This window comes from Botrytis sinoallii (assembly GCF_014898435.1).
Source record: "Botrytis sinoallii strain Bc 23 chromosome Unknown BSIN_002, whole genome shotgun sequence".
Lineage (NCBI taxonomy): Eukaryota > Fungi > Ascomycota > Leotiomycetes > Helotiales > Sclerotiniaceae > Botrytis > Botrytis sinoallii.
Window position 1 is genome coordinate 303,866 of NW_024066029.1, and position 21,183 is coordinate 325,048.

Sequence of the window (21,183 nt, forward strand, 5' to 3'; positions counted from 1 at the left end):
ACAACTTTCACCAGAGAACTTGGAAGGAGGCACAATTCCAATTCGTCACACCTCGACCTTCTCCACTTAGAGTCTACCCGGTTAGAAGGAATTGATCGATGTACTGGTCTCAATCGAGTCACACGCACATGTACCACCACATCTGTCATCACCAACTATCAAAATTCGCTTCTTGCAATACACATGTTTTTTCTCTCTCCTTTTGTACCAGTCAGTTTGTACTTGTTTTAATGTTCTCGCAAAAGATGAAGGAAATGCGAGGAGTGGGTGGAAAAATTGCAGAACCTCATGTACTTGTTTTTAAACGATGGACGGGAGCGATGAAGATGCAGATGGAGGATGAATTTCGAAATTGAATGTACCTTTTCTTGAGGGATTGAGGAAGTGAGTCGAAGGATGGGAAGAAAATCGTGGGATTGGTGCGTTTTATGGTACATGTATCTGTCTTTAAAATTGGAAGAATGAAAGAGAGATTAGACACTTACAATCACAAATGGGAGAGATGTCATCTCATATCTATCTTTACTTCATTCACTGACTCATTGACTCATTTATTCATTCATTCATGCATCGGAGATAAAAATTCTGTCTTCGTGGTTGGTATTAAGCTACTCGTATGGAATGCATGGCATGGACAATAAATCATAAGGTTACAAATTCTCCTCACTGTTTGTCTATTGATTAATTCATGATGTGAAAATTCACCCTAGGTATGCGTTTGTGCTCGAATATCTCCCTCTTCTCTACTCTATGCTTAATATAATATTGTGGACTCGAAAGGATGTGAATTCGTATGATGTATGATTACCTATTGTGCTATGAGGTTAATGTAATGTAATTCAATATGATATGATATAGTGGAATCATTCAAATTCATTATATTATATGTCTTTCCATGCTTTATACCCCTTGCTATACATTATACCCCTTTCCATGCTTTATATCCCTTTCCATATATTATATCCCTCTCTATGTATTATCCTTTTCCATACATTCCCTAATTATCCTTTCTTCTCAAATTTTTTCCATACCTTTCTGCTTGTTTCATTTCGTTTCCTTGATTTCCTTTCTTTTCCTTTCTTTTCCTTTCCTCCCTAATCTCCCCTCCCTCCCTATTCTCCCTTTCCTCTCCCCTTCCTCTCCCCCTTCTCTTTCCTTCATATCTTTTCCTTCCCTCTCTATCTTTTCCTTCCTGTCCTTTACTTCTTCAGCTTTACAATCCAATCCAATCCAATCTAAACTCCAAACCCCGAAAACTCCTCTCTTTACTCCTCTCTCCCCTTCCTCTTCTCTTCTTCACTCCCCTCTCTCGGCCTTAACACCATGTGTCTTTCTTCAACATCATATACTATGTAATATATACCATATACCATCCATCTCCTCCATCTCCTCCATCTCCTCCATCTCCTCCACCAACCACTTCCACCCCTCCTCCCTCCCACCTCTTCACAGCCCAAATCCCAAAGCCCAAATCCCAAAGCCCAAATCCCAAATCCCAAATCCCAAATCCCAAATCCTTCACATCTATCTAACCATCAAGAAAGAGTAAATATCTAGGAGTAACGAGTATGTATGATTGTAGTACATCCCAACATCCCCTTTTTTTACAGATATATCTATAATACCCGGTACCTGGCAATAAATTTTCAATGATATCATATCGTACTATGTCACCACACGATCAGAAGCGAAATACATAATTGATGGAATAGGTGGTGAAACAAGCAAAATTAGTTTGGATTTAAAAAGCTACATACATACAGCAGATAGCAAATGGGTATATCATTACCCTCCTGTCCTCTTAGATTGTAAATTGTAAGAAAAACCGAAAGAAAATTCGTAACATCGTGTCTTCCGTGTTGGAAATCCTGTAGTAACATCCGGCAATACATTTTCACCCTTGTTTCCTCCAGCTATCTGTAATTTGCCTTTCCCGTAGCTACACACTGCAAGAATGCATCTATACGTTCACCACTCTTTTTGAAGAACGTCCACATTTTAATTCTCCTCCAGTGTGGAAAAGATTCGACGTGAAGCAATATTAACCCTTTTTCTTTCCGGAAGCAGCCTGAGAATACATGTCCATGTGACCGATATTCTTATAACTGCCCACCTTGGGCGCGGATTCACTCAGCGAAGCCAAACTACCTGGAACAGGTCTGGAAGGTGCATCATCGTCTTGCCAAGGAGTACGACAATAAACACAAGTGACAGGTCCACCATGCTTACTAGCTTTCCATTGAGCGAAACAATCTTTGTGGAAGTTTTGACCACAAGCTGCTTTACACCAAACGATGTCTTCGGTGGCGGGATCCATGTCGAAGACACAGATGGGACATTCGCCTTCGATGGGTTTACGTTTGCCATTGTAGTTACTTTCATCCTCGGGACCGGCATTGGGGTCGTGTCCGTCAGGTGCGCGGGTGACGGGTGCGTTGGCCCAGATGAACTCCAGTTCATGGGATAAGAATGCTTGTTGGTAACAAAGATGCATGGGCGCCTTATAAATGATTATCAAGGCATCTATTTTCTGTTAGAATATGGCTAGATGCGAACTGGAGTGCGGAGATACTTACAGTTAATATGCTTGCATTTTTGACCACGAATTCTCTGATTTTGGGTCAGTATTGATTCATAAAATGAGAGAGTGGCACAACTCACTGCATCCATACAGGTACAACTTGGAACACGTCCAATCTTGGTTTGATAAATATTACCGGTACTACCCGCAATATCGAAATCCTCATGATCTCTCCCATTGATCTCAGTAACTTTTTTCCTGTTCAACATGAACATACGCTCCTTTTTGATTCGCTTGACCTTATCTTTGAACTTGGCATCAGGCTCTGCAACAAATTCTCTCTCCCGTCTCTCTCCAGTACGAGTATCAACGTTTTGATAGATGACGACATCAGATGCAAGTTGTCCTTCAATCACAACGTCAGGACTCTTTTCTCTCTTGGCTCTCTTTTTCTTTGGTGGTTCATCAGAAGTGGTAGAAGGACCAGCTTCAGCAGGAGGGGGTTGAAGGACAGGAGCTTCGGGTTCATTATGCAATGCTTCCTCATCAGATGCTTGAAGACGTGCTACCAAGTCTGCTTTCTTGCCAGTCTTTGGGAGTTGACGACGCTCGAGTTCAGCTTTCAAGTGAGTGACAACATATTGACTCCAATCGATTGCTTCGACTTCCTCAACTTCTACAACGGGGCGTTTGGCGCGAGGCATAATGAATTGATGAAAGAGTTTTCTTGTAGGAAGTACGGAATGTTGATTCAAGGAAGTGGTAGAGTAAGTTGATGATTGATACAATTGTAGAATTGAGCGTGACAGGAATAGATATGTGTATGAAGAGTATGAAAAAGGAATCAATGAAATGTTTGAATTTCGATGAAGAACCATTCAATTACTTATACTTTTTGAGAAAGGGATTCTCATTGAAACATCGAAAACGTGAAGTCTGTGATGAATCCTCGTTTGTTGTATGTTAAGGTGAAATGTTTAATGAGAGAGACGTGTGAGGTGTGGCAATGGAGGAGGTAGCCTGAAATACCCCACTTTTATCCAGGCAGAAGTCAGGGTTTAACACGCATTGGGCAGGAAACCTCGTGATCTGGTGAGTTATTGGATGACTAAGCTGGGGTTGATCTTAAACTCTACTCAAGTCAACCTAGAGTAAAGCTTAGAAATGAAAAGCATCACTGAAATCGGACTAATTAAGAAAAAAAAAGTCTACAACCATGTTTCATTGCTCTCTCTTACTTTATCGAAGATTCGAAAGAAAAGTTGGATTGGAAATAGTCTCAAGCAATGTAACAAAACGAAGGATTGGAGCTATTTCTTGTCAAATTCCTTTCTGCTTTTCCCGCCTACTACTACTATTACAACATCATCTCTACTCTCTGGTCAAGGGTTTTTACTCCGAAAAGGTAATACGATTGAATGGAAATGGCTCATGAAGTTGGCCAATATATTTGCTTTTCAGAGAGCTGGAAGGGTGTGAAAATCGCACGAATAACTTCATACATTGGTACCACCATGCAGTGCGTGTGTATATCTAGACTTGCCAGGTGGGACAAGAGGCCCAGCGAATGCTCAAGTGAGCCGATTTTGAAGTGGATTTATTTTATCCGAATTTCATCATTTCAAGCATCAAGTTCATCAATGAACTTCTCTTCGGCACCTATCTTCTCTATTTAAGCTCTCCACCAATTGACTTTTCCAAAGCTTGTCTCAAATGAAAAGCCAGAAAAATGGCAAGAAAGTAAAGATTTCTGCTATTAATCCAGCCACGGAGGTAAGATCTTACATGGTTCAAGTACCGACATCATCAACACTCAGGATTGGACGAACAGGCTAGGAGTTCCGCCGAGCAGAAGACTACTACTATTGCACACCTTTCTATCATTCATCGTGGTGCTATATACAACATTCACGAGCGCAAAATATCCTTGAAATGGTTTTAGAGAGTAGCTCCTGATGACGAGGAGACTCGTGCATCGTCTAAGCCTCTCATTGAGGTGCTTGGGACCGTTCTGAATATCCTAAATCTGTCATGAAGGCGGGAAGAGAAAAGAAACATTGACCAGGCCTAACAGTGGACTTTGAAATGAAAAAATTCTTTTAATGTCCCGTTGATTATACCTGACACGCCGGATCTGAGTAAAATTGGACGACGAAAGTCTTCGTGCCGCTGACGTTGAAGCGGAACATGATAAGACCACCGTCAGACCCACTCCCTTTGAACAATACACAATTTTTACACAGCTCTTTAAACACTAAAATGCTGCAAACTAAATGACTCTTGCCAGTAGTATCACTTTGACCGCTATCATCGATTTCCTGTACTTAGACTTAGAAGAGGTAAGCAATAGAAAAACGACATTACCAGGAATCGGTATACGAAACGAGCCCACAAGCCCACCTTTCGAGTGATTATGATATTCTATAACGCGAACAGAATTTGCTACGGGCTATTCCTCAATGGCCTAGTCCAAAGTCACCGATAAACCCAAAACCGAAGGCGCAACGTCTGTTTTATACAATTTGTTGGTGCAGATCTAGTTGAGTATGCGGGGTGTCCGACGATTCCGTATTTAGTGAGGGGACATAAGTGTAGGATATCTAACGCGTGAATGAGATTCATGGACATGCAGAGTCCGTATACGAAGCTAGAGAATGTGAGATTTTTGGAGGCTGGAAGAAAGGAAGGGGGCCATCGCGGAGGGGCTAAAGAGACTGGAGGGTGACAGAAGAAGCACTCAGGGAGTGACGAGGGCAAAGAGGTCGATTGCGGGGAGGAGCGTAGGCAAGCTCCGAGTCATGATATGAGTGCTAGCAGTTTTCTTTTGGGTAGAAACTCTACCGTGTTGGAGTATTCTGGAACTTAAAGGTTATGAAAGGATAGAAATAGTGTCTGAGATCCACACAGAGCAGATTTATATGGAAGTCAAAGTTGATACTGAAAGTTTGTATATAACTACTATTATTACATTGTTTGTCTTGTATACATAAGAATCTGGATAATCTAGAAGAGTTAACTAATAAACAATCACATCTGAAATTCTACCTTATGTGACTGAAAAACCACACCTCCCCTTTTCCTGTCATGAGGAACAAAGATTTTTCATTTCTCTGGCTCAAGTTGGGTGTGCTTGAATGTTTGACTTCTTTTTGAGATGTCTTGTGTACCATTGTTGAATGGATTTATGTGGTAGTGTTGAAGATGAGATCTGAAAATATTGAAATCGTTTAGGATGACATCTGGACTACCCCCTCGGGCCGACATTAATCCGAGCTCAAACAAGCACTCCCCGTGACTATCTAATCCACTATTTCATGATTGGTGAAAACACGAACTTGTCACCAAGCAACTTATCTTTTGATAGATTCGCGTCTCCTTCACATTTCTAATTACTTCCACAGCTCTTTCAATACTCACCACCTTCAAGGAGCTGCGCATTCATTTTCAACTATTCTAAGTCAAGTTCGTCTTCTATTGCGATTTTTTTATATTTCAATTGAGTTTCGAAACTGTCAAGAAACGATCACAACCTATTTTGCGCATATTTGAAGCTTAGTCGCAATAATGCCTCCCCGTAAGTCGCACAAATCATATCTCATCACAGAGTCTTGGAGATACAATCCAGCTGGATTTCTATGAATGATATCTTTTGAATTGTTATAACTAAATGACCCGCGCTCACCTTTTACAGAAATTACCGATGACGAGCGTTCGGTTTCCGATGCCAGCGAACAAGAATTTGAAAAACCAGTAAAGGGACAGGGCAAGCAAGAAGAGTCAGAGCCTGCAGAGGAGTTGAGGGTTGAGTCGGATGAAGAAGGCGATGAGGAGCAAGCAGAAGATGAGTATGCGACGCCCTTACTTGCAATGTTTACATTCAGTCACTAACCCATGGGCAGATACGTGGTTGAAAAGATTTTGAAACATTCTTTTGACGAGGAAGTCGGTGAACCCACCTTTCAATGCTATGATGAAGATTTCTAACACTTTTGAAGGGCGTTTTGAGGTTCCAGGTTAAGTGGGAAGGTTACGAGAAGAAGTCGGATATGACATGGGAGCCGGAAGAGAATTTGTAAGGTTCACTCACTCCCTCTACCATTACTTGACTGACATTGATTCTTCAGAGAGACTGCGCAAGACATCCTGAACGCGTATCTCGAGACTGTAGGTGGTAAAGAACAATTGATCGAACAATACAATGAGAAGAGAGCAGAGGCAGCGGAAGCAGCGGAAAAGAAGCAATCAAAGAAGCGTGGTCGTCCAAGTACTGGTGTTAGTACTCCTCAATCTAACGGAAAGAGGTCAAGAAAGAATGGCCACCCCGCCTCGTCAACACCACCCGCATCCCGAGAAGCAGCTACATTCAAACCACCACAAGGAAGTTGGGAGGATGATGTTGTCACTATTGAAGCTATGGAAGGACCCAATGCGGAAGTTATTGTATACTTGACATGGAAGGGTGGAGCTAAGTCACAGCACCCATTACACCAAGTATACAAACGTTGCCCACAGAAAGTAGAGTCTCCAATTGTTCAATTGAGTGTCCCGAGCTAACCAGAAAAACAGATGCTCAGTTTCTACGAAAGACATTTGTGCGACCCCTTCACATGACTCCTCTCACATACCACGCTAACATAATCACAGGGTTTTCAAAAAGACTGATGAAGAATCATAAATGGGGCATCTCACAATTGTGAGCGAGCAAGGAAACAGGTCTTCGCAAATTTCATATCTCCCAGCCGATCAGACTGATCATTTATCTCTGGTTTCGTGTGTCATCTCCACGCAGCCAGCCTACCCGCAAAATTTCCGTATCCCCGAAGCATTTTCTTCCAGAGAAACTCCGAAGAAACAGAGACCACGTCCATGTTAGTCATCTGTTCTCTACTTCATAACTTTTCTTTTCATTGGCACTGAATGTGCACATGTGATGGGATTCTGCACACTCAAACGTCATTTCTGCATCCATCATGGTTGGGGTTTGCATTTCCATGTACCGTTTAGCAGGAGTTTGCGGTCAAGCTCGTCAGTAGGAAGACTTCAGGTTACTCAAATAATATCGGAGGTGGTGACCTTTACTTTTCTTTTGGCTTACTTCACACTATTAATGGCGCCGTTTGTATTTTGAGGGGGGAAAAATGCCTGGAGAATAAATAAGTTGAATAAAATATGAGCTGTGGTTTTTTGAGGTTGTGAAGACAGGTGAATTTGTGAAGGTGATGATCGTGAGATATGTTCATTTTAAGGCGTTTATCTCTGCTTGCTTGAAGTTTGGTTTGGTTTGCTTGGTTTTGCATGGTTTGAGTAATCATTGATTGTATATCAAATCACTAGTTTGCTGATGGGGAATAGGAACAATGATATTCATGTGCATGTATGTGTGGTCTTGTGAAGGTATCATGCTTATTAGATGAGAATATATAAGAAGTGTGTATGTGTCTGTGTGTGTTAAAAATATCCCAGTGGATCGCATGGATAGGGTTTGAAGACGGAGAGTTGGCAGTTCCGCCTAGGGCGATTAAGGTACAAGATAAAGCGTGCTCGTCTCCTCCATGAAATTTTTGCTTGATGGTATTTTGGGATAGGATCGGTCTCTATTTTCATAGATGGGTAGATAGAAATGCATTGGAAAGATAGGAAAGAAATCGTGGGTAGATGGGGTTCTCGATGATCATTTCGCTTTATTTTCGTTTTTGGTGATATTTTGGATCGTTTGGATATATCTGGGGCTAGCAAATAAAACTCATTATTACTTTCCTGATCATTTTCAAGAAGATACGGTTTGATGTCACTTTTGCTGACTGGGACAAGGTGGGGAGTGGAGCTATAGAGGAAGTAATACGGTTTCCGATACTAGCGGCATCTCTCAACGTTCATCGCCTGTACATTATTGAACACGATATTCGCTACAGCTCCAAGATTTACAAAGAAATAGCGTCTATACTATATTTTGGATGGCGGTACAGCTTAATGATACTATCTTTGGCTACCTATGGAGCGCAGAGATATTGAGGCGCTAGACAACTCGGTACGGGCTCTAATAGCAGCAATGTAAGTGACTTGACCAAAATTCAAATTGTTTCTTATATCTACAGTATTCACTCAGGCTCAACCAATACCAGTACCAATGATGCGCATACATCTGCACGTCTATATGGATAGTCTGGGATTCTTGTACGGCTCTTCATGTCATTGTCGTTGCTGTATTCTTAATGATATTCAGTACCGTTTCGAAGAAGCTTTATTTGAGAGAGACTTCTAGGAGAAATTCTAAAAGGTATTTCAGGATCAGAATGATTGCTCTTGAAGACAACATCTTCATCTGGTTCTTCTTCATTTCAAAGACAACTTGATTAAAAGATACTTGTGAACAAATCAATTCGCACTTTTGACATTCACTACTTTCGCTTTTCGATCAGATCAGTTTCTACTTCTTATAAACGTCTCAATACCACGAATACACTTTGACCACCAACGAAATTTCTTTTTACTCACACCATTTCCAGTCAACTCATACATTATTGTCAAAATGAATTCCAACAATCAACTTTCCATTTTTGGCCCTTCCTCATCATTGGCTATCGAAGCCTTTAACGAACGTCGCGCCGCCCAGCAAGCAGAACGAGAGGATCGCGAGGAGCGCGAATCACAAAAGGAGCTGGCCCACAAAAGCAAGACGGTTATCTTGAGAGTACCTGCCGCTGAACTTGATCCATCGGCTAAGCCTAGCTTGATATTGAAGTTCAACATCAATTTCAGACCCAGAGCCGCATGGAAGGAGATCCCTAACGAAATGCGATTCTCGATCCTCAAGTTTACATTCCCTGGCCAGAGAATGTTCGACTTGAACCTTCGGCCCTGCGTTTTGATCGATCCAAGTTTTGCTGCTCGCAGCGCTATCGATGATCAGACGACCGAACAGCGCAACCTGAACTCCGCTGCACATGCTGCAGCTAATGGTCAGGGTAATGTCCGTGCTAAACCACCAATAGCACTATCCATCAATAGGGCAACTCGACAATATGCGTTAGAGAAGTACAAGCTTTTGGAGCAACCTTTAGCAAATCTCCTCGGTACCTCGCAAAAACCAATCGGCCGCGCGTATTTTGATCCCGAAGTCGATATTCTGTACGGTAAATCACAGATGATATACGTAGCTCCAGACAAGAGAGAGGGCCCGAGGGTTAGTTCTTTCAAAAACAAAGAACTGATCCAGCGCATTGCCCTTCCGTATGAGTATTTCTCGACTCTCAATTACGATATTGGTCGTCGACCAGTCCTGTTGAATTACACGTCGCTCAAAGAAATCATCGTGCTGGTTCAACACTTGCACTGCTGTATACACGGCAATGAAACTCGAACCTCGCTCGGAATACGAGGAACGCAACATCCCAAGGAACACTATGTCGAGATGTTCAAGACCATGATGGAAGGCAAGTGGGCTACTGCTATGGCGCAGTCTTGGGGAAGTTTTCCGTCGGTGAGATATGCGGGGACTTGCGATTGCGATCATACTCCGTCCAGGAGATTAGTTCGTAGTTTTTAGTTAGTGCTGGGGTGGAGATGAGAAATGGGGGGGACGGAGGGAAAAGGAGGTGTTCGGGGAAAGGAGTGGGGTCGATGGGTTATGAGGTACAAATTTTCACATGGTTTTCTTCGACGGGAAGGATAAGACACTCATTTTGAGTGTTTACAAGGGATTTGGTTGCTGTGGGGATTTGTGTTCGAAGGATCATAATTCCGCGGTTATTTTAATCATTGGTATACAATTCATTTTCTCAGCCTTGTGATGGCAATCATCTAGGTTTTCGACGCTACCGTCGATGAACCCCAATTGACTCTCTTCGTAATGTGGTACTACTTGATGATATATGCTGATAACAAGTGACGAATTTCTTCCTTTTTGTGATTAGAAGTGACATTCCCAGACACTGTGTTGGAGTCCATGGTGATATATATTCGAATGAGCGATGAAAGGTTAAATAATCACTCTGGTTGATCTGGCCAGGGGAGAATATTGACAACGCTGTTTAAAGTTACAAAAATATGAATATCCTGCTAATGAATTTAGCGAAGTGTGATAAACGGTGGGATTCAGACAGAGTCTAGCGAAGTCGTTAAAGATTTCTGTGAGAAAGATAAGACAAATCTTTCGACATAGAGTGAGTCAAGTAGTATTCACGCAGGTTAATTGCATATAGTTTCCAGGGGGGGTTGGAGGTCAATATGTAATCTCAACAAGCATATACGTAACAAGAGCATACTAGCACCAATTGTCTTGTTTGAACTTCAAACTCCAAGCAGAATAGTATTTGCATCAGTTACGAGATATTAACGATACATGGACTTTATAAGAATTTTCAAAACAGATCCCAGATAATCCATCAACTCCTAAATTCCATGGTGGTATCTCGCCCTCCGAGAGGTAAAAGCCCAATGACAAAATTGTGAAGAGGTTTCATAAAATCATGATACTCAAAGAAAAAAATGGTGTGGATGGGCCTCCTACTTCCCAACATCATCCATATCATTCACTCTATTTTTTTCATCACTTTCATCCTCCTCCTCCTTGTCTTCACTCCCCGTCTCCTCATTTTCACCCTCAACAACCATCTCCCTTTCCATTTCTCCCGCTCTCTCCCCTTTCCAAATCCCTACTCCCATCGCCGCCACTCCAGACACAATTCCAAACTTGACACCCCAATTCACCCACCCTCCCCATCTCTCAACCCATTCCACTCCTCCTCTCACAACAGGACTAATCATCCTGCTTCTCTCATCTTCCAAGTCTGGATTCATCGTCACCAATAACATACAGCCCACCCCAAAAATAACCGTCAGCATAAGAGCCGTATAAACCTGCACTACTGCTAGCAGTATGGCAATATTTTTAGTCGTCTTGAGGACTTCAAAGCCAGATGCTACTAATGGATATCCGGCTGCGACGAGAGGAGTGACTTCGGTTTGGAGTCGTCGCATCATTATTTGCGACTGATCGAAGGCGGAGTGGATCTGTTTACTGTAGGGAATACCCATTTTGCAAAGTGGGATGAGCTTGACTTGTGTTGTTGATAGGGCTTGTGTGGTGGGGGTAGATACTGGGTATTATTCAATGTAGCTTTAGCGATTTTTGTACACGAAACGCGAGGAAGTTGAAAAATTATTCTGACGACTGTATATGTATACTCAAAAATTCTTGTGTAAATTTTTGTTCCTATTCATTTCAAGGAATCGTGGTGTTGATATGCTTTATTGATCTTTCTCTTCTCGAAAGTGATGTCAGCGCGGGAAGTTCACGATGGCTTTTTCAAGAACCAATCATAAGCTGAAGCGAGCGAACCTGGTGAACTCAAAACAGGAATTGCATAACTTGTTTAGTTATTACTTTGGATTGGCTGGATTTTCGACCACATGGTCGGAAAGTTTTCAGGATAAATTCTATGGGAATTTTCAAATGATTGCACTGATCATAATTTCAGATGACAATGGATTTTTGAAATCGTTTTGAGTTTCGTTACTGGATGACATAATCACCAAGCGAGGTCCTGGTGGTCATCGTTCCATTTACATTTTGTGGCCGTGGAGTTCTTTAGGAAGTACTTTTTTAGAGAAGCATGTAGTAGAGTGCATCTTTATATAAATTTGACAAAGGTAAAGAACTGATGGGACCTTCGAAATTCATATAAACAAAGCAAATGTTGGCAATAACAGGAGGAAGCGTTTCCGAGAACGTGTCACAGATTTTTTGGGAGGTAGACGTCGAGTATCTTAACGAGCAGTAACGTACTGCTCTCCTCCTTTCCGTTGTATTGCCCAAGAATGATAATCAAATACCGTAACTAATATCGTATGGTAACTAATCTGGAACGGTCCCAAACTCGATCGATGTGTTTGCTAACATGATGCCCTAGCTTAGATACGGTTGTATTGACCGTATCGAAAAGTAGCAAACCCAGACCAGATCCTATATAAGCATCTCAAAGCTCCCAGTCAATCTGGATCCTTCTATAACACATCAGAAAGTCTTTCTACAGATACTTCAGCACAATTCTCTTTTCAAATTTTAGAACACAAATCTAAAACTTCCATCCTCTTACTCTTCGTCATTGACAAGAGTTTTCAATCGACTTCGACTTCTCTTCATCACTCAATCAAAAGAGTAAATCTTGTCCATCTATTAAACCATGTCATACTCGTGGTATAATGCAACTGCCATCGCAACAAGAACAAGTTGGGAATCTGGAGACAACTCCAGCATCTTGCACACCATGCTCGTCACATTGGGCGTCTTGATTGTTTTTGGAATACTGGATAACATCAATCCATTTTGGAACGCATTGGGTCTCCAATCACGCCCCGAAAACTACGAACCTCTAGAGCCTCAGGATTATATCACAATTGAGAGTGATCAGGAGGCTTCAGATGAAACCTCACTCCCCATGATGCCACCGACAGTACCCAGAAGAAATCCCAGGGGAAGAGGCTGCAGGAAGGCTCAGGATGAACAGCCTCCTATGACACCAACAACGCTGAGAAGAAGCAGCAGGGTCAGAGAAAGAGAAGCCAGAAATGGACTTCTCACACCTGTGTCGACTCCGACAACACCCATGCGAAGTGCCAAGGCCAAGGGCAAAGGCAAGACGAAGAGCATCAAGAACAAATCCATTGATGATTTTTTCGAGCCGGTTCCAAATCCAACGGGCCAGAGGAAAGTGATCAAGGGTAGAGAAAAGCAAATCGTGCTTGACGAATATGAGGCTTTCATGAATGAGCCAGAGGAGAAAAAGGTTGAGAAGTCATCAGAAGATGACTTCGATTATGAGGGATATTCCACCCCATGGACTGCGACACAGCGAAAGAATGTCAGCAAGGGAAGCTCGAAAAGACCCCAAAAGGAAAGGCGCAGAAGGGCAAAGCTTAGTCTGATGGACTGAGCGCAGATGCGCAGGTTGCCAGCTTGATGACTGGTTTTTTTTTTCGGTTTTTTTCAAATGCGATATGTGATACCTGGGTTACATCTCGGAGAGTTTTTATGGGGTAGTGATGAGCTTTTCTAGGATAGGGAGTTTGAGCGGCGACTCTTGAGTTCGAAGAATATAAATTTTTACCTTCTAACAACCATATTGATCAAGTGAGTGAGGTGTGAGAACTTATATAATCTGTAAATTTCAATAAGCAATGAGCGAGCATCAATGAGCGCTCCTAAAGAAATTTTTACATTGACTATCTACCGTTAAAATTTCTTCTAAATATGTACTAGAAACTTATACATCCGAAGCAAATTTGCTCGAATAATGAAACCCTCGATTCGTGAAACAATAGTGTATATGTAAACATCTCCCAGAGATTCAGTTCGTTTCAATGATTCACTCATGCAGTAATGAAAATAGCGTCATAGTAGCTAAAATTATTGTTTTTTCCTATTATAAAAAGCATCATTAAATGAAATACTAGAGTAATATGCAAAAACAAGACTTCAATGAGTTCAGTCTCACCTCCCTCAAGTTTCCTCAAGCTTCTTAAAAAATTCAATCGATTTCGGAGAGATTGTCTTCGAAATTGTATACCTGGGAAGCAATTTATTGAATTCCAGTCTCTAAGATCTCATGATATAGAGTTCAATGACATCTATTCAAATAGATGTATCATGTAAAATACATACGTCTTAGTAGAGCGGGACTTGTATGAAATATCTCAAATACCACTCAATCCCAGATATATGAAGCCTGCATAATGCTAGTATCGGTATTAGAAGCCTCGGTAGTAATCGTAAGTGAATTGAAGGTGAAATGCTAGCAGATGAAAATCTGTATTGCTCGGTTATTTAATATCACTCAAAACATCTAAAGGTTTGGTTTAGCTTTTGGAATCTTCAATATCAAATTCAAGATTTTCAATTTATCGATCTCGATCTCCGGCTCCGACTTCCATTTATCAAATATCAACTCCTTACTACAATAAAAATACTTGAATCATACCTAGAGCAACACATCAGCATAATGCCTATCGTTATTTCAACCATTTGTGCCGGAAATCGGTTAGAAATGGGAGAATATTGTAATCGCAACATTGACTGGGTCACTTTGCTGAGATCTTTTCTCCTTCCGTTTACTACTGTGGGGCTCATTGTCGTCTTTATACATTCATTAGGCTGGATTGTCACTGCAATTGAAACCTGTCTGGAGGATCGAAAAAAGAAACAGGAGGCCGCCAAGAGAGAACACCAGCCGCCGTTGGATCCACCGAATTTGCAGGGCGCACATGAGGAAATTCACGAGAGACAAGGCGAGAATATATCGAATGATGAGTTGCAAGGCGAGCAGGAGAAAGGCATTATAGAGGGGTATCAGGAGTTTCCGATCGAGATGCGACAGACAAATTATGGTACAATTACCATCTAATCTGCTTCATGTCATCGAAGGAAAATGCAAAGCCAGTTTGACTGAGAATTCTGGGAAGCATTCATTTAGGCAAGTTCAATACTACACCTGGGATTAATAAAGGGGCAACAACGCTTTTAGGGATGGGAAATGGTTCTCGGTGGTTTATTAGTTTATTGGATCCTGGATATCACGAAATTCAAGCGCTAGTGCTAATCTTAAGTAAATGGAAATTGAGAGTTTTGTTCAATTAGTTATCTTGAGTGTGTGTGAAGCGTGTATTGATTTCTTTCTACCGTGATTTATGTATATCAGATGAAGATTGTAAACTCCTGTGCGATGCATCTCAAGCCGAATTTTCAGTGAATTTAGGCTGAAGTAGAACATTCCAGGCTTACTTTAAAAAATTTGAGATTAGATACTACTTAGGACTTGTAAGTCTTGCGCCTCATAACATAGGAATATCAGAACTCCGGGAAATGAGTAGATTAAAGACAACACATCCTCAAAGGTTTGAAGAACCCCAGCACGTGCCGTCATACGGGTCCATATACAATATGTGCGTGCCATAGAAGTACATTCGCGGGGATTGCTACTGCTTATATTACGGTTGAGGAAGCAACACTAGCTAGTACGCAGATGTATTGGAAGAGGCTATTGTTAGAACCTGTCTTGGTTTTAAATCGTCCAAAAATTTGATTTAGTATCTGAAAGTCTCACAGTAACTCCTTAATTTTCAATCCTCCCGATCATTTAGACCCTCACCAGGATTCGACATTGGTCAAACAGCAATACATCAAAATCTCAATATTACAACAAGAAGATGTTCAAGATCCCGTCATTCAAGCCTAGGATTATCAAAATAAGATTCAGCAGCGGAGCTGAGTTACTGTACACCGGGACTAGTTGGGCAGAAAAACTGGAGATCTTCCTTTTTTTGGTCATTTGTCTAGCGGTCTTCAAATTAGTCAATATCGCCCTGATTGCTGCAAATAGTAGATTCGAACGAAAACTACAAGTGGAAAATGCCAGGATAACACGAATGGCGTTGTTGATTCGGAGAGAGATGAAAAATAGAAGACAGGCAGGAATCAAGATTGAAGGACAAAACTTGTTGGACCAGAAGCGACAGAAAGAACTGTGGAGAACGATTATTTTCGAAGAGAGAGTTAAACTGATTTCGAATAAAGATCTGAAGAGAAGAAGCCGTGCCTTTTTCCCTAACTATTGAGGTATTAAGCCGTAATGCAAATCAATTTTCACTCAATCGCCGGGAGAATCTTTACTTTAGGGATTGTATAACACAGAAGGACAACATTTGTGATTATCGATAGCGATGAAATAAGGGACGGTGGAGCAAAGGTGTAGCGGGGTTCATCACTTCGTTGAATTCCAAATCATCTGAGGTCTTAGTTCATCATGTCATTTAGTCACTAGCTAAGATGATGAATACTATTTTGCCATTATAAGTTGAATTAAAAGGTTTCAATAACGTGCTAATCGAAACCATGGAGTGATGTAGCATCTAATATGATGTAACTTAGCTAAAACACGAACCTCGCTTAATTGTTTTAACTAGGTCATTCGCATCATTGTTAGTTTCCAAGGTTATTTCAGGAATCTGGATTTTGCCAAAAGTTATTCTGTCCTTTCTATCATAATATTCCTCATGTCAGCCAGCCACCACGTAATATCTCCATGAAATATCAAGATAGTAAATGTGTGGCAAATCTCACATCTACCTCACCCTAAATGCATGCGCCGGATCCTCAACACTTGTCCATACCGTACCATCCCAATTATATTATCAGCTCTACCCATTTTAATATTTCGGAGTATCAGAATTCTTTCGGACTATTTCGAAGGCTTTAGGACAGCTTTTATGTTGTTCATTTTCCCCGAAAGCATTCTGCACAAGGATGAAATATTGCGGCGGCAAAAAGACATCAAGGAGCACAAAACTCGTTAAACCAGCTTGGAATCAAGGCTAATAAATTAAAGCGCCGAGGAAAAATTCATATCATCTCTCCCAGAGAGACAAAGCAAGGAAGAATGGATACCGATATCAGCTTGAGAATCTGAACAGGTAATCCTTTTTCGCACAGGAGTGACTAACGGAATTCGTTTGGATACCTCAGCGAGCTACGGATGGCTAGACTAGAATGGGGTTTCAATTTCTTGACTGTCGTATTATAAGTATCAGAAATTGCGTAGAGGATAGGGGTATTGATAAAGAGTGAGTACGAACGCAGTACTGGATGGAAAAAGGTTGCAGCTGGCTGTTTTGTAAACATGGTACGAAAACTTGGCCTTCACTCGAATTGAAAGTTAGATTGCCCTGGATGGGCTTCGGCTGCAGTGTTGGATTGTTTTGCTAAAAGTGCCGTATTTACCTACTATGCTCCCAGCTAGCCTATGCGCTAGTATACTCATACAGATACCCCTATCCTATATAACAGCTCACATTGAAAGTGTAATAATAAAACATCTTCTTTCGACCTTCAACAGTTCTTGACTCACAATATACTACAACCCTGAACTCGACATAAACACAAGCTTGCCCAAGATTTTCACGACCCTCAAATAAAAAGTTCTCGACACGATTACAGATCACGAACGCTAGTACTTCTCGACCTCATAATTTCAAACTAATCAGCGAATCCTCCAGCTCAAGGATCGAAAATCTTGAAAGCTTTGGAACCATGCCACCTAGATTTCTCCTCGGACCTGAGTGGAAAGAGGGTGACTGGGAGGCGACCAGTAGAGCCTATAAGATCTCGCTTTATTTAATCTGGACGTTGGTTGGCATCGAACTTGGTTTGCTTGTTATTTCGATGACAGTTGCCTTCTACAATGGCTGTGCCATACTACTTATTTTCATCGGAAGAGCTTTGTTTGCAAGAGTAAATCGGGACGAACCACAAGAGGAATTCAATGAAAAGCGTCAAGAGAAAGGCACCGAGGGAGAATGCAAGCCTTTGTTGATGGAAGATTCTGGTTAAGGTCCGTGTTCTTATAAAGTATCTCCCTGGAACCTGCTAATATAGTTGTACAGCTTCTTTCCGAGAGCTATGGTACGGACACGGGGCGACTTTTTGTTGCTGCTGGCTGTCTTTGAATAGGAACCTATTCTAGGGCTGGAAAAGGTTGCTGGTGAATTATTCAAGACTATATCTGAATAATATTACATAACAAAAAAACATCATTCCCACCGCAATGAATACGGTCAAGTAAATGATTTCATTCTTTGAAAAAAGTGATTCTGAGTGAAATGACAATCAATTAAACAGCGTTCCTCAAAATGAAAGAAAAACACCCAAGCAAAGCTGGTAGTCTTTTCCTGATTTTCATTTGGATCGAATCTTTGAAGAGCTAAGAAATTCAGCTATAAATATTTTATTTTGACCCTAATGCACATCTGAATTACTCAACGACAATTTCAAGACTAATTTACTCTGCGCACCACATACCATTTACTGCAACGAGCCACACCTGAAAGGCATTTGCCCTCAAAGTCCACATCACAAATAATTCTCCTCATTCGACACTGATTCTTCCTACTAAGTCAAAGCCCTTCATCATAACCGAAGATGAGTTTCCTCCGACAAATCACTAGACAACGTCGCGCAGCCAGCACCGGTACGGGACAACTCAAGAGAGCATATTATACACAGAAATTCTATCAGTACAATAAGGATCACTTGTATGTTGTTGTTCCTGTTCTCTCTACTGCTGGTCTCGTGGCTTTCTATCACCGCACAGTTGGATTTTCCCTCCCACACCACAGTGAGCAGATGAAAGGTACAGGATCAGAGGCTGCTGTTGACAAAAGAATATGAATCGGTAATTATCACTTTACATTGAGCTCTTGAAAGTTGCTAATACAAGTATACAGCTCATATTAAAAATTAGTGGGTACGTGGACAGACTTACCACATGAGGATCTGTGGAAGAGAGCCTCGCTAGTAAATTTGATACAGTCATAGAGTTCAGGGCTGTTGATGATGAATGAGCGTTGCGTTTACTTTGGGAGAGAGATTGGCGGCTGGTATCCATAAGTTGTCAAACAATGTGATCAATAAATGAGAGACCTATCATGATGGTTCAAGCCTTGACTTTGTGATCTTGGAGTGAGTCGGATGAAAATCAGTTTACACATCTGAGCTAATGAACTAATGGTTTTGACAACTTTAAATTTCAATTACAAGATCTAACGAAATATAATCTCGACCCGGAGAATACTTGCAGGCTGTATTATGAGATAACAGGTACTGGGCAAAAATCAAGCAGCCTCCTGGAGATTGCTCCTCATTGTAGTGAGTAGAAGTTGTTAGATAGAAACGACTCACCTGACTGTCATGAGTGAAGCTCTCTGCCGTATGACGGAACTTGCTAATCAAACGTAGTGAATGAGTCTTTATGATGGCTGTACAATTAAGATTCTCAATATTTAAATCATCAACAATCAGCGATTACTACCTCTTAAATTTCAAAAACATCATCAAGTCTAGGCACTAGCTATCACGAACAACAACTGAGACGTCCGTTTACAAACTCTGCAACTCCAATACAATTAACCTCTTCTTTTTTATCAACACTTTATGCTAAAGGAAGAAACCTGACAGCAACCAGGGAAAAATATTGCATCAATTCAAAGAGCTTCATCATGCCACCAGTCAATACCATCTGGCATTGTAAAGCACGAATTCCGCTTTCTAGCAGCCTACAGAATAGCACTGTGCCACCTCCTTCTGACAACTGGCACTGCTCAAGCCACCTGGAGCATATACCTAGTGCTAGCGAGGAATCTTGGTATAATCTCTTCATTATAATGGCGTGGATCATCATAGGACTTACTATTATTTCTTCATTCATCACCATATTAGCCTTGATAGCCACATTTATCCAGGAGCGCAAGGAGAATCGGGAATGGGAGAACAATATAAAGGCAAAATCCAAGCAGTTGTTGGCAAAAAAGGATGGAAAAGAGGATGGAATCAAGGCAGAATGCCAGTCATTGTTGACTAAAAATTCTGGTTAGATATGTAAGGTTGTTTTTTCTCGAGGAGATGGTGAAACAACTTGCTGACGATTACCTAGGCAAAGAATATTCGCAAAGGTCCAACGTGGATCCGTGAGACAAGGAGAGGTGGTTTGGGACTGATGACGCGTTTTTGACCTGGAATAGAGGTATATATGAGGGCATATTTGAAAGTGGAAACGGCTTCAGGTGGTTAGATACACATATGAAAATTAGCAAATCACTCTCATGTCCGGAATAATTCAATTGATTCATCTCATGTATTAGAGTTGATACCTGAAATATTCTGGAATATGATGTCCCTTAGTTTCGTGATGAATTGATCATGTGCTCAAAGAGTTAGGATATATCGAAGTTAGATTCTGGAATAGATGTACAGGAGGTTGAGTTACATAGTGTTTTGTTTAAGTAGGTGGCTGTTTCTTTTTTTATTTATTACATATTTCCCCTTCTTTGAAATGTGGTTGATAGTGACTGAATCCATTATTTGAGAAGAGTTCATTCAGAATCTGAGGGGCATGAGAACAATTTGTGAAATAACCAAAAAGGAAGTTCATACGGCTCACTTATTGGATTAAATCGGACTATATTGGATACAAATATACATTTTTGATACCTTATACCTCTATACCTCGGTTATTCATTCATCAATTTCAAGAAATTTGAACAGTACAAGCACAACCATTTCTACATAAAAGGACTCCACGATTTCAGTCACTAACTTTCGACTACGAAACAACACGAAAGCTTTTCCAACCTCGATACTTTACGATCATCAGGAGACCTTCAACACAACAAGATTCAAATTATTCAACTCACAAATAAAACATGTCACCTACTCCCCCAGACATCTGCGACTGCGTGAAATGGTGTGCCAACCAGAGTTTATCCGCTGTACAGGAAATTTTGAGAGATGTCTTCTATATACTAGTCGCCATTCTGACATGTGTAGTTTTCATCGGCTCTTTAACCTTTGTTGCTACCGCCATGGCCATGCTCGTTGTAGTAACTGGCTCTTATTTGCTACGTTGGCTTAAGTCTATCAATGCGTATCGTGCTCCGAAGCAAGATAATCATAGTACTGGAGGAGAACGACAAAGATTATTACCGGGATCATCTGGATTGTTTGAGAATCATGGACTACCTGCATATTCGGCATAAGTATGTTTTTACAGGAGAGAAGATTGTGGGAACTGGCTAATATTTCAAAGTTACATGGCTTCATCGCATACTGGCACAGT

The 21,183-nt window shown here is 41.2% G+C and overlaps 7 protein-coding genes across 7 annotated transcripts; 5 read left to right on the forward strand and 2 right to left on the reverse strand.

The window, feature by feature from the left end:
* Positions 1-2,041: 2,041 nt before the first annotated feature.
* Positions 2,042-3,225, reverse strand: EAF02_001322 (uncharacterized protein; the record flags this gene model as incomplete). Its single annotated transcript, XM_038897370.1, has 3 exons — positions 2,042-2,523; positions 2,577-2,610; positions 2,662-3,225. The coding sequence occupies 3 exons, from the start codon at positions 3,223-3,225 to the stop codon at positions 2,042-2,044; spliced, it is 1,080 nt and encodes a 359-aa protein (XP_038762345.1).
* A 2,665-nt stretch (positions 3,226-5,890) lies between these two features.
* On the forward strand, positions 5,891-7,999 carry EAF02_001323 (uncharacterized protein). Its single transcript, XM_038897371.1, has 7 exons — positions 5,891-6,095; positions 6,213-6,366; positions 6,421-6,463; positions 6,517-6,593; positions 6,646-7,036; positions 7,088-7,113; positions 7,166-7,999. Exons 1-7 carry the CDS (start codon positions 6,086-6,088, stop codon positions 7,194-7,196), a joined length of 732 nt encoding a protein of 243 aa, XP_038762346.1. The 5' UTR covers positions 5,891-6,085; the 3' UTR covers positions 7,197-7,999.
* A 1,051-nt stretch (positions 8,000-9,050) lies between these two features.
* Positions 9,051-10,067, forward strand: EAF02_001324 (uncharacterized protein; the record flags this gene model as incomplete). Its single annotated transcript, XM_038897372.1, has 1 exon — positions 9,051-10,067. One exon carries the CDS (start codon positions 9,051-9,053, stop codon positions 10,065-10,067), a length of 1,017 nt encoding a protein of 338 aa, XP_038762347.1.
* A 959-nt stretch (positions 10,068-11,026) lies between these two features.
* EAF02_001325 (uncharacterized protein) lies at positions 11,027-11,557 on the reverse strand (the record flags this gene model as incomplete). Its single annotated transcript, XM_038897373.1, has 1 exon — positions 11,027-11,557. The coding sequence occupies one exon, from the start codon at positions 11,555-11,557 to the stop codon at positions 11,027-11,029; it is 531 nt and encodes a 176-aa protein (XP_038762348.1).
* A 1,148-nt stretch (positions 11,558-12,705) lies between these two features.
* EAF02_001326 (uncharacterized protein) lies at positions 12,706-13,455 on the forward strand (the record flags this gene model as incomplete). Its single annotated transcript, XM_038897374.1, has 1 exon — positions 12,706-13,455. The coding sequence occupies one exon, from the start codon at positions 12,706-12,708 to the stop codon at positions 13,453-13,455; it is 750 nt and encodes a 249-aa protein (XP_038762349.1).
* Positions 13,456-14,520: 1,065 nt separating this feature from the next.
* Positions 14,521-14,922, forward strand: EAF02_001327 (uncharacterized protein; the record flags this gene model as incomplete). Its single annotated transcript, XM_038897375.1, has 1 exon — positions 14,521-14,922. One exon carries the CDS (start codon positions 14,521-14,523, stop codon positions 14,920-14,922), a length of 402 nt encoding a protein of 133 aa, XP_038762350.1.
* Positions 14,923-17,603: 2,681 nt separating this feature from the next.
* On the forward strand, positions 17,604-17,903 carry EAF02_001328 (uncharacterized protein; the record flags this gene model as incomplete). The annotated part of the gene is made up of 1 exon (XM_038897376.1): positions 17,604-17,903. One exon carries the CDS (start codon positions 17,604-17,606, stop codon positions 17,901-17,903), a length of 300 nt encoding a protein of 99 aa, XP_038762351.1.
* Positions 17,904-21,183: the final 3,280 nt, after the last annotated feature.